Raw genomic sequence first — 19,706 nt, forward strand, 5'->3', positions numbered from 1 at the left:
GGGGAAAAACACAACTCTACAATCATAAATCATTTTTAATAGAGTATCATTCTCAATCAAGTTAAGGAGATTACAGTAAAGTAGACTTTTTCATTGGCACAGAACTATAAGATAAGGGCCAGCAGTCTTTGAAGCTTAACATGTAGGTAAACACAAGTATGCTGTATGACTGAGGCAACCAAGAGACAGAAGAATAAAATCAAGAATGCAAGACTAAAATCAGTGCAGTCAGTGTGTATCAATATCCATCCATCGCATCACTATATTGGGTTCATTGGGGATGGAGGTGAAGTAGACTGCCAGCAGGAGAAAAAGGGACTTCATGGCTTCATTTGCTGTAGCACACAAAGGAAGAGTTAAGATGATGAAAACCTTTGACCATCTTAGTCATTTGATGTCAAACACACCCTCTATCTGACATTTTTTATTCAGTTATTTGCTCTTTTCATTCTTACCTGCATTGTGCTGTAGATCCAGGGCACAACACCACTGACTTTTGTATAAACACCAGGCTTGTTTCTTTCCCCACATCCAGCTCCCCAGCTGGTGATCCCCACTAGGTACCAACGGCTCTCTCCCTGACAAACCAGAGGTCCCCCACTGTCACCCTGTAAAATATAGTTCATAGTAGTTAACATGGATGTAGTCTCGCACTGCCAGACCTTCCTCCACAGTGCTGCGGAGGAGGGTCTGGCTAGTCCACACAGCATTCTGGGATGGGAGAGAAATGTGCTCTGGTTTATTGTCTTTAAAACAATAACAATCGTCATGGGCGCCACTAAGCGCCGCACGGAGCCCCAATGCCGCTGCAAAATAGCCTCTGCAAGGAACTTGTTTTGGTGGAACATGTACGTTCAAAAGTTGTTTCAGCCTAGAACAGAAAACTCAGATTGGACAGATAGTTTAGTCTTTAATTTAATTTAATCCAGGAATGGGAAGGTCATGGAAAAGTGGACAAGATATAGACTAACATGGATGTTAAATAAAGGCACAATTTTTATTCTTCTGATTACTGTAAATCTGTCCCTTAGTATTGACCGCTCACCTGACAGGAGTCTTTGCCTCCGTTCAGGTCCCCGGCACAGATCATATTGTTGGTCACGGCGCCTCTATACCCACTGGGGCTGTTACACACTTGAGTACCAATGATGTCCACTGTCACTTCCATTAGATCCCTGGAGACAATGCCTGTATTAGAGAAAACAATGTAAATATTAATATGCACTGCCATGGCAACAGCTAGTCCACTGTAATTTCTTACATTCTTTTGTCTCCAGTTTTTCTGATTAATCATGATGTTGTTCACCTGCTCTTCAGCCATTACTATTGAGTTTTATGTCCATCTTTCTCATTCACTATCAGACTCACTATATAGAGGACAGACATTAGTTACTCTCTGATAAATTATCCATGTTCCCCTAGGGTGTCCAGACCTTATTCTGCCTGTACTTTTTCTGATGACTATCTGCCTGCCTTTTGACTACTGCCTGACCTCTCTGGCTCTATATCTCTCTGGAGTTAACTGAATGGTCTGACTGTATTGTTGTTGCCGATTGTAGCCCTGCATTTTGCCACAGTAAAAAAACGATTTGCGGTATCCAGTGTTCCATGCATGTTATTCATTATTGTTTCATGTAGTTTAATGGCAATTGATTTATTGTATGCCCCAGGGATGCTCAAAACATAGTTTGCACACAGAGCGACAATGTTTTTGAATGAACAAAGAAGATAAAATATGCATGTGTGCACTGATCTGGTCTAATTTTACTTTTACTTTTATGTAATGGAACAAGTTATTTTAACTGTATGACAAAATCAACAAGAACCTCGACAAAAGTGTATTTCTGCTACAGTGGAATCAAATTAATTAATAAAATAAACCATAAACCTAATTATGTCATTTGTTACATTTCTAGTAAAGTCAGTGGCTCCATATTCCATCTTACTTGATCCTGCCTTAGTGATGCCAAAACCTGAGATCCAGCATTTGGTTCCAGGGGGAATTTCCTGGTCAAAAGCTGGCAGACAAGCTGGCTGGACTTTATCTGGATAACACAAAAAGAAGTGTTTAACTTTTGTAAACACACCAGCAACTTTGTGTGCTCAAAATGATAGGATTGTAGACAGATGCGCACACACGTGCGCACGCACACACGCGTGCACACACACACACACACACACACACGGCTGGGCAAATCAGATTACCAGAATGACTGTGGACTCACTACAGACTTTAAAAGCTCAGACTGAACAGCAAGAGTAAAACATTTCTATGGCAGTCACTGTCCTGCATATTGTTTTACCAAATGACACAATGTTGGTTTTTGGTTTATGTTTTGATACAATAGATGAATGTAACAATACTGAAATCAATGAGTGACTGTTAATAATAAAAAAAACTATTGATCTCCACAGTGCTATTATTTTTCCGCAGAGCAAAGTAATCTTTAAAAGATGTAGAAATTTAGTGACTTGTTGAAGGACATTTCAGCTGCAGAGTGAACATTTATTGACACAGGCCTTTGAACTGAAAGTCAAAGTCTGTCTTTCAAGCTATTCAGTCACCCGCCAGGCCACACTACATATTGCTTATGAACACATATTCCCTCTCAACATGAACAGCTTTTGTTGCATTTCCTGACTCTTCTCTTGTTGCACGGTGGTCAGACTTCCACTACGACACCAATCAGATGTCAATGTAAGGACCAAATTCTGACAATAGCCTGGGGTTGTGAAAGTAGGGTGAACAGCAGCATTATTTTGATTAAGTGAAGATGCGACTGACCATCGAAAACAACTGGAGATCTAAGTCTGAGCAGAGCGATGTCCTGGTCATTAGTCTGGCTGTTGTAGTTCTCGTTGAGTAGGATCGTCTTAACCAAGTAGGGCTGACGTAGATTGTCCAGAGACATCACTCCACCATACACTTTCCAGTTCTCTACCAAGAGAGCTAAAGAGTTGCTTCTGCGACACAGAAAAAGACTGTTCAGTGAAAAGCAATGGGCTCATATCAATATGAAATTAGTGCTTATATTTTCAGCATAGAAGACGTTGAATCTTTGCATTGTAACTTTGTAGTACAATACAAAGTATGCATACTGAGCCACAAATAAACATGTTTTGTTGCAATGTAAACAACACATGAAGTGTTTGGGAAATATGCCCCATGAGACAGATCTTTTCTGGCAGTCAGTTACCTTGGGAAGCAGTGGGCAGCAGTCAGCACAAAATCAGGAGAGATCAGGACTCCTCCGCAGACGTGGGATCCTCTGAATTGCAGTGACAACTGCCAAGGCCACTGACCCATCTTGGATGCGCTGCCTCCAATGATCCGGGATATCGACTGCTGCAGACCACACTCTGGGAACGGGAGACAAGGGCTGTGTTTCATTAGTAGTTCCGCTTTCCCTCATTCACTTCCTCTCAGCCCCTTGACATTATGTAACACCATACGTCGCACAGAAGCCACTTGGAGGGCAGAGTGATAGTGGGTGGGACAGGAGCGAAAATTGAGTAAAATATCGAACTAACTGAGGTTTTCTTAAGAAACTATCTGCCGAAAATCCGAAATGTTTTTATTCAATTTATTCATCCTCTCCTTCTTTTGTGGTACCAGCAACCAGAGTTTTACCAGTTGTAGATTACTACCACCTAACCATGGATGTATTGTCTCGAACCAAATGCACAACTGCAATGCATTGTGGGTGATATCCACCTCTGGAGTGACCATTGTTGTTCATTCGCTCCCTCAGCCCTCCGAGGGTCAATCCCACCAAGTTCACTTTAGTCGTGTAGGCTCTGACCTCATCATAATAATAACTCCCCCCCTCCTACGGAAAGGTAGACTCGGAGCCTACAGGTGGATGCTGGGGCTGATCAAAAACATACTACAGTAATGTCAAGTGTAATGTCAAATACTCCTGTTTTCAAACGGCTGTATGTGCAGTTGAGGTACTGTGTGTGTGTGTGAGAGAGACAAAGAAAGAGAGAGAGTGACTGTGTATGTGTGTGTGTGTGTGTGTGTGTGTGTGTGTGTGTGTGTGTGTGTGTGTGTGTGTGTGTGTGTGTGTGTGTGTTTGCGTGCGTGTGCGAGTGTGTGACACACATGACTTTAGGAACAGATGGAGGCTCCTTACCCACACACTGCAGGGAGACAGTCTCCTGGTTTGGACAGGATGAACTGTGTAATGCCACAATGAGAAAAAGATGTCAGTTATCACGATTACATGCAGAAAACCAATATACACTTTACTGCTGGTTTTTTGGTAGTAATATAAATAAAAAGGCAGCAAATATGTCTGGGGCGTAATATTTTTTTATAACTGCTTTCACAAATATTGATAGATTTCACATGATGAAATATATTTCATAATAAAGAAATAGGAATGATTATAGATGAAGCCTGAGTTGTGTATGAAATAGGGGAAAAAGGACTAGATTGTTTACCTGACGTTTACCAGACCCTGGAGAGGTAAATTTGATCTGCTGGTCAAAGTTAAACCAATAGACTTCTGGGATTGAAATGCGCTGGTGGCATAGGACCTGAAGATAGGAAAAAGGCAGTTCAAAGAGCTAAAGATATAAACTTGCACATACAGAGATCATTTTGTCGACATGATTGAGTCTGGAAACTCATTCTGCTATCACACTGAGACACCTCAGGGAGACCCTGTGGAGAATCACTTTAACCCTAAACACACAGCAGCAGGTGAAGAGAAATGAGATGGATCTCAGTGGGTGAATTACAGGTTGGAGATAGAAGCCCACATGTTCGCTAGCTTCTGTTCAAATTGGGTCTGGCAAAATGACTGGCTAAATCACTCCTTCCTGAAGTCTGAGCTCGCTCCGAATGATGATGGGCAATGGTAATAAATATTTTGTATGTTGGAGTGCTGCTGCTGCGATACTTTTTTTACGTGTGTTGTTTAGCACACTTTAGGTCAGGTTTGACAAAACTATAATTAAGTTAACGTGCTGATTCTTTACCTTCCAAATCCTAGCTGAGTGCAGGTCTTGTCGGCGTAGCTCTGGTCCCAGTTTTTGTAGCACACTGGTAGGAAGCGGCCATCTTGAGATGTCCTGACCTGAAGAGCACCGTTGCTGCCAAACCTCACTGGGGAAGTCAAAAGAAAGATGACAACTGGTGTCTCTTCGGTGGTTTATGCTTAACACAATGTGACAGTAATGTGGAGTCTTTGGCCTGCATGCTGCTGCTGTTGCAACCACAAACAATTACAGTAAAAGCAAAAATCAAATGTAAAATTAGCTTCACTTGGCAAGATTCGACAAATGCAATCGTGATGCTGTGTACAGTTTCTTTCTAAATTTCCGCTAAGTGAAATGATGAGCTGTCTCCTGGAATGCACTTCTTTGTTAAAAAATATTACATAAATCACATCACTGATAACATTATTAGTGTAAATTTAAGTTGCATCTCTTGGTAATACTACTGACACTAAATACACGAGCCTGCCATAGAAATAGAATATTATCCCCCTAAACAAACCTACATATGAGAACTAAACATGAAGATCCTATAGCTTGTTTTTGTAAGGATATCCTTTTGGCTGTCAAGTGTCTGCCCATCCCTCCTCACCATCTGTCCCTATGTAAGTCTGGTTCTGGTAAGGTAGGTGTGTGTGTGTGTGTGTGTGTGTGTGTGTGTGTCTGTGTGTGTGTGTGTGTGTGTGTGTGTGTGTGTGTGTGTGTGTGTGTGTGTGTGTGTGTGTGTGTGCATGCGTGCGTGTGTGCGCATGTGCCTACTCACCACAGTTTGTTTCATCGCTGCCCAGTTGGCAGTCTCTTATCGCATCACATTGGATAGTATTGCTGGGGCAGGTGTCATAGTTTGGCAAAGATGGATTTTGATTTTTGTCATCATCATACTCATTTATTAGATTTGCTGCTGTTGCCAACCGGGTGCCGTATCGAACTGTCGTCGGGGTAATAATGAGTGTGGGTAAGTAGAGGTACAGTACAGTGTGCCATTATTGTTATAATTAACAAAAATTAAATCTAGACATTAAATAAGAACATTAAAATGCACACATCGTTTTAACATTGAACATAGCATAACATTGTTTGAATGCAAACAAAGCTCAATGGAAATGGGAAAAAACAACAGCCTTATCTGATTATCTTACAAGCAATAAGCTTTATAAAAGTCTATATGTTTAAAAAGTTATGGGATGCTAGAGGATCATACTGCAACCAATTTCTTTTAGAACCTGGCAACCAAAATGTTGTTCTTTTTAATGGCTTATTACCAAAAACAAAAACATATCATACATATACATACAAATCTACTGTCATCAAAACCCTAAGGACACAACAAACATTGAGTTTTACATATACAGTACACAGCATGCAGTTACAATAGTCCTGAATAAATTAGAGCAGCAAATGAATATTAATGACAATGTCCAGTGATGAATAAACACATACCTCCGAGCCCTATTGCCAGTGCCAGCAGACCGAGCACCAGTAAGGCTCCCCCCGACCCTCCGAAAAACTGGCCATTACTCTTGCAGCATCTCTTCTTCCTACTGCTGGGGACTGGACGCATACAGAACACAAAAATATACACAAACACATTAATAATCCTCGAAGCGTATCGGTCTCTATTAGTTTTGCTTCTACACCTGCATCCATTGAATTCTTAGGAAAATATGGGTGCTGCGGATATCACTCACTTATGCTTGACTGTGTGACTTGGGTAACAACTACAGGTGGTGCATACTGGGGAATGTAATGTGGATGGGTGTGGGGTGTCAGGCCTGGACCCACGCCATACACCACTTCCTCATAGGACTTAAGGGGTGGCAGGGTGTACACGCCAACAGAGTAAGGAGGAGGGGACTCATTCTGTGAGAAAAAGACAGAAAAGAATAAGGGAAAGTAAATAACTAGCGAGAGGTCATGATATAAATAAAATCTCTTACTGTAATAACACACGTGCAGTTATTGTGTCATCTACCCTTGGAAACAAGACACCATGCTATATTTATTAGGTATAATAGACAGACAATATATTGACAAAAGACTAGAGATGAAAATCCCTGCCCATTGTCCTCCATGCAATCCTAACACTATTATCAAGCCTATGTTTAAGTCCACACCTGGGTAGCAACCTTGCCCACAAAGACATTAAAGACTGCTAGTGATATACATGTATAGTTGTCTCCTTGAAATATTACAAATATGTTAAAGAAATAGTTCAACATTTTGGAAAATGCACTTATTTCATTTCTTGCCGAAAGTTAGATATAAAGGTTGATACCACTCTTTATGCTAACTAAGTAGCTAGAGCAAGCAGTCGGTTAGCTTAGCCTGGCTCTGTCCAAACCATAGACTGTAGACAGTCTATGGTCCAAACCTAACAATAACTGCACAAAGGTGACTCTAAAGCTTTCTAATTCACACGCTTTATCTCGTATGTTTTATTTGGCAAAAACCGGGATGTAAAAACAACATGTTGCATTAACCATGTTTTCATCCTTATGTTTTTATGCAAATTAAGTAATATTGGCAGAAAGTTTGTACGTTCGATTTCCTCTTAATTGGTAAATGACTTATGCGATAAACGCAGACTAAATAATGAATTGCAATTACGTTTTAGGTCATTTTATGGTTTCAAACTTCCAGAAAACGAAGAAGAAGTTTTAGGTCATTTCTGCTTTTATTTGCAGACAGACAGTGGACAAACGAGGAAACAAGAGACTTTTTAAATTTAATTTACGAGCTAAATATAACAGCTATTTTAGATGGTTGTCGGCTGGCATTTACGTGCATCTGCATCTGCATCATCATAGCGATGTTTGACAGCGTCATTGTTGTCTTATTATAGCTTGACATGTGCAATATTAATCATTTGTAGGTAGATGGCTCGACCCATTTTGGCTAGCAGACTTTGTTCGCAAATGTTAGCTTGGATGTTGTGCGATTCAGTGCAAAAATGAATGGAAACCTCAAATCTATTCGATATACCAATTTGACCGCAAAGCAGCATGTAACATCATTACGCACAGGTTTTTATTCGCTTTCAAAGCCGTTGGATGGAAACACACTTTCACCGGCTTTATTCGCATGAATGTTTTTAGCAAATTTCAGATAACTCAATTGACAAGTACATGGAAACATAGCTACTGTTACAGGGGTTATGTACTATTTCATGGCCAAGCACAGTTATAACATCCTGAAATCTCTGGGATATAACACTCAAGATATGACGTGTTAATTAATGAGCTTAGGTGCTGGATTTTGTGACCTTTGTCCAGAACCAGGCTGCCCCTGTTTCCAGTCTTTGTAATAAACTACGCTAACTCAATGCTGTCATTAGCTTCATTTACCGTACAGACATGAAAGTGGTTTTGTTCTTTTCATCAAACTCTTGGCAAGAAAGCAAATGAGCATATTTTCTGGGATAATTGAAGCAGAGTTAAAAAAAAAAAAAAAAGATCCCAAATGCAGAATGTTATGTGACTAAACTAGCTGAACACACTTTTTCTAAACACCTGTTGGCAGTGTCATCCATGCATTTACGGAAAGTGATAACTACATACTACCGAGGTGGTCCTGGCTATGGGTGGACTCGCTACAAAAGGTGTCACATAAAGCCATTTCTATTGCTTGCTGATCAGGTTTCAGAATGCGCTTAAAGGCAGCACACACCCTGGTTAATTAAAAATGGTTGAACTGAAATAGTTGGAGTAGGTTGATCATATTTAAAGATCAGGAGGTTTCACATGACATTTAAAAAGGTCAATTATTTACTCAAACAATAACTATGACTATAATATAAAGTTACGAAGACAACCCGACATGAAACTTGAAACTAAAATGTCCCTTCATGTTTGTCTGTAGGGCCTAAAGAACATTTAGTGATCTGAGCTTGACCAATACAAATCTAAAATATTCCTCTTCTAGTAAAACAGAACAAAGAGTCAGTCCACTGAAACTTTCAACCGTGTACTTGGCAAATTCAATACATTATGTGCTCATCATTAGTCAAGTCATGTGTATTTATATAACTCCAAATCATAACTTTGTCTCAGAGGGCTTTACAAATCCTCCAACCAAATTCATTATTTTCTCCAACTTGAAGACCTGCACACCCATGGACATTTTACTCCCCTTCTACAAGGCTACTTTGCTTTTTAAATTATGTATTGTATTGATCTATGAGTGTTTTCTTTAACCATTTACTTTAACGATTGGAGAGGCATGCTTTCAGTAATTGTAAAAGTTTTCATGTGCGCAGTAATTGAAAGGCCCACTGGATTATCTGAAACAAAACTGAAAACAGCTTTTTTTCTTGGCTCATAAAACGTTGATGTTGTGGAGATACATGGTACACTACGAAGACCAGAATTACAATATTAGCTAAATAAAAGTGTTATAATCTGAAGTGTTTAAAGTGTTGCACTATAGAAAATAATAAAGAAGAAAAAAAATTAACAGTTGGTTAAGGCAAAACCTACATTCAAACTCCCCTCTTACCTGTTGTCTTGCAGGTAAATTTAAAAACTAAATAAAACACACCGAAACTCAAACAAAGCAAACAGAGATGCAGATAAACACAAGGTTTAAGTCAGAGGAGAGGCCAAGAGACACACTGTAACAAGACGAGGACGCTTTTGTCATAAGAGAAAGACAAAGGAAGAACATACCGGGTCATGCTTTGCCATCGGACTCAGGTCAGCAAAGATTAGAGAGTGGAGATGAGCGCAAGTGGGTGGAGCTTTTTCACATCCAGGGTTTCCGAGCAATGGTTAGAGCATGGTGGTGCCACATTAAACACCTCTACTCTTCTTTTCTCCCCTCCTTTCTACTCTATAGTGTTTGTTTGTCACTGACCTTCATCCCAGCAACAACAGGTAGATTTGCCTTCCCCCTTCCTGCCTGACACCTCCCACTTCCAGCGTCCATCATTATCTCAGTCCTTCATTCTTCTGTTCACAGAGGCAGGCGTGCCCAGTGCACCAGTTTCCCACCTGTCACACCGGTTTCATGGCAGCTAGAGACTATCAAAGCTTTTTTCACACAATTAAGATCCATTATGGCTCAAATGACACCAGTTGAGCTGTTAGGGCCCTGAACCAAACATAGAGAATGACAGGAACTTTAAAATGTCTTCACATACAATTTGATTCTACATTTCATTTTAAAGCAGGATGTCTTATCTTCTCCTTGAGTATAAGGACATGCTGGAAATAAAAAGAGCTCTGTCATTGTGTCCTGGAAATGAAAGTAATGTAATGTAATATGTGTGTAAATTTGTAAATGTGACACTCATATGGTTGGCACTGTTTGAATGTTTTCATTAACCTCTATCTGTGAATTTCTGGATAACATTTTAGCTGTTATCACATCAATACCCTTCTGGACACAGATCTCAGATGTTGCTTCTGGACATTTGTGGAGCTACCTTTCTCTGATTTAGTCTGTGTTCACTGTTACATTCACTTTCCAAATGTTCATAGTTTCTCTCTGAGCCCCTGTTTCTATACTTTCGCATATTCCCTTATTTCCAGTTGCTGTCACTTGAGACCCTCTACATCTTTTACCATTGTTGTTTTCTGTTCCAGATTCTGTTGCAGATGAAGCACATACAGTAACTTCATAATATTTTGTGCTGAAATACAGAACTTGAATGCAAAACATTTAAAGTTAAGACAAACTGTAAGTCTTTCTGCAGGTTTTTCTAAATTTGATCAGAACTGGGATTCTGAATTATATACTGAGTTTATGAGAAGCACCACAAGATATTCAATGTGAAAATGTGTTTACCTTGTAACACAACTAGAGGGTGATATTACTGAATATAAAGTCTGCCTATGTGCATGTAGCCACTGGCCACTCCTCACTTACCAAATGACTCTTGAGAAAGTCCCCCTTCTGGACAGCAGCCGATGATCTCTGACATTTAAGTAGACTCCCACAGCTTAGATTTACTCACAGTTCTCTGTCCATCTGCAAGACAGAAAGCAAAAGGAGACACAAGCATATAGGTTCACGGTTTGGTGTGTTTTCAATTACCAGGAAATAAAACTTGAACAGTCACATGTGAAAATGAGGTGAGAAATAGAGAGTAAAACAGGGGTGACTCATTTAGCTATAATTAAGGGAAGAGTGCTTGAAAGTATATTAATAAAATCCAAGTATTGACTAACTGATAAGATAGTTAGTTTTTTACAAAGTAAAAGAAATGATCTGAGCTAATCATTGACCTCTCCTCTTGAACATCCTGATGCATTCATTTTCAGTGTATAATAGTGGCATAGAGGGCTATATTATGTGTATGCTAACAACTTAACAATGCGGTTTCAATGGGACTTTTATTATTATTATTATTATTATTATTATTATTATTATTATTATTAACATTAGATTAGTATGCAAACAGCAAGAGTTTGGTCTTTTCATGATGGAAAAATGTCCCATTAAGGATGTAAACATTGTATTTAGTTACCATACAAGGTCATGAGAATGTCGACACAAGCAAGATAGTTTGGTTGACTCAACACTAAATGTCAAATATGTTATGAATCCATCTCGTTATTTCACATAGAAAAATCCAGATGTATATGTGAAGGTTATAGGCATTCTTTAAAGCTTTGCACATTGTGTCTATGCTATGTAATGGAAGTACTGACAGTCCGTATGTGAAGGTACATTTTCAAAGAATGGACCTTGGATAATTGATTGCTAACTGGTGACCAGCTCATGTTAAAAAAGAAACTCATATCTTGCATCCCCACCTACAATAACCTTTATATCGCACAAGTCTGACTAAATGCTTAACTGATTTGTCAGAGAGTAAAATGAGATGTGGAGATGGTTCCACGGTCACTGTGGTTTGTCAAGACCATAGATAGAGATACAGATATAAGTTTTTTTAAATAATTAATTTTCTGTCTAACTTTTTTGAAAAGGTCTCTCTTAATGTCACGTCAGTTAACATCAGTTTATAACTTACTTATAAGACTTTTAAAGAAACTGCATAAAACAAAAATCTTAATTCCAGCCTCATGGCCTTCAGACTAGACTCATAATGCATAGTTATGATGAAATGATATGTGAATAATGCATATAAAAACGTATGTCTATCAATAAATCAAGTAATAGTTTACCTTTTATGCCTTTTATCCAAGTTTGTTTTGCTTGTTAAACATATTCATTCAAATGGATCTCAGAATGAATGTGTATTTTTAGTTGTCTCTATCCTTCTATCTCTACCATTGCTATTTGCAAAAACCACCTGCAATGCAGCCAACCACAACTGAGGTTTTACAGACTACCACAGGAAAAGATTAAACAGATGCAAATAAAGACAATAAGTGTCTTAGCTGGTGCAAATTGTATATTTTCATTTTTTGTTTGCTTTTATCTTTTTTGTCTTGTCGATTTTATTTCCTTGAAAATGAGTTTGTTATTTTAAAAATGTGACAAGGGGGGGCCTTATATAAGCTGAAGCTTCCGACCTTACCCTTTGGTTACGACCAATAAAAAAAATAAAAATTAATTCAAATGAATGCCTCTCTGATCCCAAAAGTGAAAGGGGAATGCCTTAACGCTTCCCCTTTCTTGTCTCTGAGCCGTGTACAGTCTGTTTTTTGTTTTTTCGACAGACCTTTGATTGTAGTTTGCTGTAAACTGTGAACTGGCTGAGGTTGGGGAAAGGGGAAAAGAAAAAGAATAAGAGGAAGGAAAATGGTTGGTAGGAGAGGTGAGAGAGATGAAACTCGCGGCAGCGTCACTGATGTAGTCACAACAGGAAACACATCATCTGAGAGGGAGGGGAGTTGAGCAAAAGAGGAAGATATTTGAGGATGTAAATAGTTAGGCAAAAACAAGCTGCCTCTTCTTATTTCTTCCACGCCTGAACAGACACCACATCAGCGAGAGAAGAGCATTCTGAACTTGTTGTGGATGGAAGATGTTTCTACGCTGATTTGCTTCACTGATGATTGGAATAAGAAACTTTTTGGCTTACTGGTTACTGTGTGGATTATGACTGAATGATATTATATATCAGATACCAGACATGGATATGAGCAATAAGACACCGATTCTTGTCTTCCTGATTATCTACATAAACTGTATGTCAGGTAATCAACCAACTTTTCTTACACAGTATCTTAAGTCTGATTGTTTTACTGTTTTGTTTAATCTTGTTTATATTTAAACAATTTTTATTATGGTTTTCTTGACAATTACTTTTGTTTATTATTATGGAATTGTTACAGTCACATGAAATACCTTAGGTCAAATACAGACATTCTGAAAAATGTTTAGCTGTTACGAAACCTAGCCTACTTTTTAGTTTGCAATATGCTTTCCATCATGACACCTTCCAAGAAAAAAAAAAAATTACATGGAACTTATCGCAAATTTTCCTGTTCCACTCAGGTAAATGAATCCCATGGTTAGAGTGGAAATGTTTAAAACTCTGTTCCCTTTACGAAAAATCCACAGTGTCATTTCAAACAGAGATCCCATAAATGATCAGCAAGGTCACTGCATCTTTTTGTCAACCAGACTTCCTTTTCTCCTCCTGACCACATCAATGTTTTGAACATTTCAGCATTTGCTCAGCATGTGTAGACAAGGTTTAGGATTGTACAGTCGGAAATCAAAACAGTAAAAATGTATCCTCTCTCGACCATGTATAACTGTATTTTATTTAGAGAAACTGAAATGTTCTCGTAGGCTAATAATGAGCACTGAATAGGGCTTGGTATTGGTACTCCTTTAAGATATCAACCGAAATAACCGACACCAAGTAGTATTGAAACTCCAGTCAAACGAAAGCTGCATTCAATCCTTTTTGTACTCAGATCTAGAAAAAAATGCTATTTATATGGTTTTGCTCACAGCCAATCACCGCAAGCGTTCTTTGAGGGAGTTGGCAGTTCAGTGTGCCGAGATTCTTCCATTCACATGATGGTTATCGAATTAAATAGAAAAAATACAGGTATTAAATAAAGTACTCTATTGGTATCAGTATCACTTTAAGGAGACTGGTATTGGTATTATAACTTGATAACACCCCTAGCACTGAATGTACATCATAATTCCCCTATTTTTTCTTTAGCAGGACAGAACGTCCCTAAGCCTGACGACCTGCAGGTGAATATTTTGGATGGGGAGGTAATAGCACTTTGGAAACGACCTGTGGACGCCCCCTCAAACTCCCAGTACAATGTACAAATGGGAAAGTATGTTTACCTTTTACTTTACTTACACAAACGTGCTATCATTTTGCAATTTAATTTTCACAGCATTCTTTTTCTTTTTCCTTTACCTCTAAGCCACATTTGTTTTCCTTGATTCATATCATTTACAAGAAAATGTTTACTTTTATTGGAATGTTATGTTTTATGTATCTTATCATCTAACAATTCAGCTCCTTCCAGTTTGTGACTGGTGTGTTTCCTCTCCTCAGGTACACTGGGAACTGGGCCATTGTGGACAGCTGCAAGGGGATCAATCAGACCTACTGTGACCTCAGCAGCCTTGTAGATGACTATCGTGCTGGCTACAAGGTCAAAGTTCAGCTGGTTGCAGGAAATGACACGTCTCTTTGGACCACAAAAAAAATTCTCCCAAATACAAGTAAGTATAATTGTCAGTTTGGTAGAAAGTCAGTGTACCATGTTGAAAGCATTGTATTTTGGCTGGTTAAGTAATGTATGAACGCTATACTGTTGTTTTCTTACCTCTTTCTGTTCCTATAGGCAAATTTCAGCCTCCCTCCTTCACTTTGTGGGCTACTTCCAGCACTCTGACAGTTTATGTTCACCCAAAACCCATTCTGAAAAAAATGTTTCCTTTTGGGCTCACCTACACCATCTACCTGGAAGAGACAGGACAAAATAAAAAGGTACAGTATGTGAAATAATGTAAGCACCCACCCTCTCCACCAACCCTATCACTAAAATTCAAAACACAAGTTTGGGACTGATTGTAACAATTGTAAATTGTTTTGTTAATTAATCGATGCTAGAAAATAAGTGGCTACATTTTTAAATATGTTCAGTTGATAAACAGACAAAAAGTCTAACACCACAATTATGTGAATAATTTCAAAATCCTTATTGGGCCCTGGTTAGGTGAATTCAACATTTAACGTTGTACTTTTCTGCCTTAATCAACATTTAAACCTTACTCACCCCAAAATATATTTTACAATGTGGTCTATACTGTACAATGCCTTGACCTGCATGGTATTTTGATTTGTTTACCCCACAGAATACCACAGCATACCTGGAAGATGACGAGGAGAAGGATCAGAGGACTAAGTCTTTCAGTTCCCTCCGCTGGGGGAAAGAGTACTGTGTCAGCATCAAGGTGGAGGGAAATGGAGCTGAGTCCACCAACAGTGTGTCCCCTAAACAGTGTCTGCGGCTGCCAGAGCAAGGTAAGAAAAACATTATAATGATGAGGCACAGCTAAGAGACAGAAGCTTTGAACAGCAATCAGCAATTTAGGTTAGTTTAGTGGATTTATTTTACCCAAGAAAAACAAAAACACAATACGTTAAAGGATTGAAAGATAATTTAGCTGGTCAGATTTAAAAGAAAAGGCCTTTTAAAGACCATGAAAAGAAATAGAACAATGTCAACTAAAATGTGTAGGTGTGCAAACAATAGAATAAACATTCCTATACCCATTGCTGCTAACACAATTGCCAAAAAAAAGATAAAACAACATACTTAATTTAAGTACTTTTCTCATTAAATAATCCTTAAAGGAATAGTTTGACATTTTGGGAAATATACTTATTCACTTTTCTACCGATTGATACCACGCTCATGTCTGTACACTAAATATATGTTTACAGTTTAGACCACAGTATGCATTGTTATTTTAGTAAATCTTGCATAGTATACTTTTAAAGTTTGTGAGAAAGGAAGATTAAAATTTGTAATGTGAGCCAAGTTCAAATCTGAGGAAAAGCCTTACACCTACAGTATAACACCCTTGCTCCTACTAAACTTTTCCCTGTTGTGTTTCTTCCAGAATGGTTCATAATTGCTGTATCATCCCTATCTATTCTGGGTGTGTTGGCCATCATTGTTATCATAGCAACCATCATCCTATATTACCTGAAACGTCCAGAGAAAACACCTGCTGCATTGGTAAGTATATTCAATTACAGAATACTGGGACAAACTACAAACTTGTACTGTCAACTATGTTATTTTATTTGCATCACAGTGATCTTAGCCTTGCTGAGCTGGTTCAGTAGGTCATAACTACCTTTGTTCCCAAACATGACAACAATGAATAATACAACAACCTCCTTCTCTCTTTTCACCTCAGAAATCCCTTGTTAGTGGCTGGCTTCCGATCTCTGTTGGAGAAGGGACTGTGGAGGTTGTTACTGACAAAGGATGGTTCCTGTCCAGTTACAGAACACCAGTGAAAGAATGTGTCAAAGATCCAGTGACACATGTTACGGTAAAAGAGAACAATGATGAGGAGGACAGGAGGACCAGCTTGGACAGCGGGGTGGGCATGGAGTCCAACTCTGCTACAAACACCGGAGGAAGTCCTCCAATGACACATGAGGACAGTGGCTGTGGGAGCTTGGGAGGACAAGAAAGCTCCACTAGCTGTCAGACAGATTACCCCCTGCAGGATGAGAGGACTGGTACGGACATAACTAGGAAAAGGGAGGATAGTGGGGTGGGGCTAGCCTGCCAGCTTGATTCTTCTTCGATAATTCTGGATGGACAGGACAGTGGGTCTCTTAAGGTTGCTGGGAGTAATTATCGGAGCCAAAGCCGCTCTGTTGTGCAGATTCATGTCTGTGATGATGAGGAGGAGTTCAAACAGACGCTTCCTGACTTAGTTTTGGCCGAAGTGGTCACAGGTTACAGGGCTGGGCCTCAATCGTGTATCTGCTCAGGAGCAGGTCAGTGCACTTGGTGCCATAAACAAGGCCATTATGGAACTGGAGTTATCAAACAATACAGAGCTGTGTGTATCGAAAATGGACTACTGAGCAGCAAATGTGATTTTATGGACTCTTACAAAGGGGAGCTTACATTTTCAAGTTATTCTAAAACAACACAAATGGACACTGTCATGGTGGATGACTTAGAAACAACTTTTATACAACTGGGGGACACTTTCCCTCTGCTAACAACTCTATCGCAGCTGCCCCTAGTAGAGGAAGGACATGACCTCAATATGAACAATATGTCCCTCTCTCTCTGTGATGTACAGCTGAAGATTGAATGACACGCTGTGAAATGCAACAACGCTATTTATGAAACCATTCTGACATAACCTGTGAGTGCTATAATACAGCAATGGAACCCTTTTCCTACATGAAACACTTTTTGAATCATGAAAGACAAAGATAAGATTAGTTAGTATTTGGGGGGGGGAAGGAATTGTTCCAGTATAGAAAATCTGAAGGAAAAAGGGTGGAACTTTAAAGAAAAAACAGAGTTGTTGAACATAGGAAGGAAATGGAGGTTAGACCACACAGCTGCTGGCTGGTAACTGTTGGTTGGAGTCTCATGAGCGTCAAGGGACAGATAACATAAAGTCAAAGAACTTATTTAACTCTGTCTCACTGGGTATATTCACAACTGACTAAAATGCTGTATGCCGGAAGTGAAACCAGCGTGGGAAGCAATGCAGAGAAGCAATTTGACAATTACGTGCTTTTGGACATTTTGCGACTTCTCCCTGACTCTCACCTCTGCCAGCAATGATGCCCTATGTCGGTAACCAACCCATAAAGTTTTTGAAAAGGTTTACCACTATTTAGACAGTATAATACTTGTGAGCCACTTCAAAGTAGTAAGATATCAAGTGGTGTCAGACAAAGGAGCAAATATCTTTGACATTTTGTCACAGATATGAAGCAAGTGACAGTTCTAGCCTTATAGCCTAAACTGCTGGTCTGTGTTTTAGCTCCTTTCCTGTTTAAATAATGTATTTGATACGAAAAAAAAACTATTCATTGTGTATTATTGTGAATATATGTGACTCTGCACTTCTATGTGTCATTAAAAGAAACTGTCTTCCTGGAATGTTTTGTTAATGTCATACATTCACACACAAAACCAAGCATATGACATGATGTTGATTTCAGAACTGACTCAAATAAACAAGGAAAACCCTGAATCATCAAAAGTGATACCTACTGGAAAACAAACATTACATATCACTTAGCTGTACTTGGGATCCCCATATGCAAATTCTGTATAGAAACATGAGCGGTGGTTTCGGAACTTCTAAACTAAGAAACAAACACTTCCGCTTTCAGGTTTCCACTCAGTTTAAAAAAGTCCCGCTTCACATTGATAGCAAAGACAGAAAATACTGTCAACAGGGTTGAAGTTTTAGATACCAAACATGTAAGTAAAACAATATCTTCACATCTGCTGTTATCAGGTAAGTGTCACTCTTTATTGGGATGATAAAGATCCCTGGCAGTGATAGGAAAATCATGTGCAGCATTAAATACAGGGGAAGTGAGACGTTTGAATAATCCCAAAAGTAAAACTGCAAATGTATCCTAGTTCTTCTTTTTTTTTAATCACTGCATGTTTGGCTGGATTAACCTGTTAGGAGGCTTTGGGGTAAACATTTTCTGTTTATCCCCTACTGATCCTCCCATTATGTCCAGTGCTAACAGTACTCCAATGCTGGAATAATACTTTTTCTTTGAATCAACACAAAGCTCCCAAAATTAGATTTTGAGGTAAAATCTTGGTTGACATTTTATATTAGAGGTCCAAATTCCTCAACAAATTTCCAATTAATTACCAAAACAGTTTTTATTGGTGCGGGACTCTAGTGCATTTATAAGTTTGCCAAATTAAGCAGTGATATTAACAAAATCCAGACAAATTGATATGTGCTATTTCGAGGGTAAAATATCCCAATAACCAAGAGCAACAAGTTCAACCATTGTCACTTTCATCACTCATTTCAGTCATCGGCACGGCACTATAAGTTATGCATATCCAATGATCAGTGACTGCCAGGAGCTCTGCATGAGTTAATACAGATTGTGTGCACAGTGCAAATCAGCACAGCTGCAGATAGTTAATCAAAAATGGATTCATCACAGTGCAGAAATGAAAATTGCAACAGTAATCCATCAGACAGGGCTATTAATGTTTGAACAAGTTCTACTGCACTGTACTTTTTAAAACCAGATTGAAGTAATAGAGTATGTTTCTCCCAGATTAAAATTAGTTAATGGCACTTTTGCAGAGATTCACAACTAGCAACATTTACATTAAGTGTCTTGTAGTACAGAGGCATAAAAAGGCATTTCTTGGCTTTGACTGACTGGCCTGAATTGGCCTTTTCATGACTAAGGCACCGTGACAACTGACTCAACTTTTTAATTGGTTGTGGCCTAAAAAGTCTACCTTTGACCTCTAATATAATTACTAAGGAAAAAAAGCAGAGACAAGTTCTAAAAACCCCATAAGTGGATCATCTGACATTTGTGTTTGTGTTTAGAGAAGGGAGCCTACAGTCATCTAATTCAATTAGTCACAAACTTCTAACCCGTTTTAGTTTTTTACTCGAAAAAAAAAAAGATCTTTCTTCACCGTATTGTAGGCAGCTCATATAAGAAAAACATCAGATACAGAAAAACATGTTTTAGTTTCATTAAAGGAAAAACTATGAGACATTGTTCCGCCAACTATGCTGTAGAAAGTATG

The 19,706-nt window shown here is 38.8% G+C and overlaps 2 protein-coding genes across 6 annotated transcripts; one reads left to right on the top strand and one right to left on the bottom strand.

The window, feature by feature from the left end:
- Positions 1–20: 20 nt before the first annotated feature.
- Positions 21–14,817, bottom strand: tmprss13a (transmembrane serine protease 13a). 2 transcript variants are annotated; one of them, XM_078246184.1, is made up of 15 exons: positions 14,721–14,817; positions 10,870–10,971; positions 9,856–10,092; positions 6,693–6,864; positions 6,445–6,555; positions 5,768–5,932; positions 4,987–5,113; positions 4,447–4,542; positions 4,137–4,180; positions 3,198–3,360; positions 2,786–2,964; positions 1,947–2,045; positions 1,046–1,188; positions 456–608; positions 21–335 (listed from the first exon to the last, which is right to left on the bottom strand). In XM_078246184.1, exons 3-15 carry the CDS (start codon positions 9,928–9,930, stop codon positions 321–323), a joined length of 1,542 nt encoding a protein of 513 aa, XP_078102310.1. In that variant the 5' UTR covers positions 9,931–10,092; positions 10,870–10,971; positions 14,721–14,817; the 3' UTR covers positions 21–320. The 2 variants fall into 2 exon arrangements, with proteins under 2 accessions (XP_078102310.1, XP_078102311.1); XM_078246185.1 differs by lacking the exons at positions 9,856–10,092; positions 10,870–10,971; positions 14,721–14,817 and adding an exon at positions 9,669–9,849.
- il10ra (interleukin 10 receptor, alpha) lies at positions 12,844–18,053 on the top strand. 4 transcript variants are annotated; one of them, XM_078246181.1, is made up of 7 exons: positions 12,844–13,109; positions 14,099–14,219; positions 14,447–14,616; positions 14,739–14,884; positions 15,253–15,421; positions 16,024–16,142; positions 16,327–18,053. In XM_078246181.1, the coding sequence occupies exons 1-7, from the start codon at positions 13,046–13,048 to the stop codon at positions 17,248–17,250; spliced, it is 1,713 nt and encodes a 570-aa protein (XP_078102307.1). In that variant the 5' UTR covers positions 12,844–13,045; the 3' UTR covers positions 17,251–18,053. The 4 variants fall into 4 exon arrangements, with proteins under 4 accessions (XP_078102307.1, XP_078102308.1, XP_078102306.1 ...); XM_078246182.1 differs by having other exon boundaries at positions 12,844–13,100; positions 14,096–14,219; XM_078246180.1 differs by having other exon boundaries at positions 12,845–13,109; positions 14,096–14,219.
- Positions 18,054–19,706: the final 1,653 nt, after the last annotated feature.

This window comes from Sander vitreus, chromosome 3 (assembly GCF_031162955.1).
Source record: "Sander vitreus isolate 19-12246 chromosome 3, sanVit1, whole genome shotgun sequence".
Classification (NCBI taxonomy): Eukaryota; Metazoa; Chordata; class Actinopteri; order Perciformes; family Percidae; genus Sander; species Sander vitreus.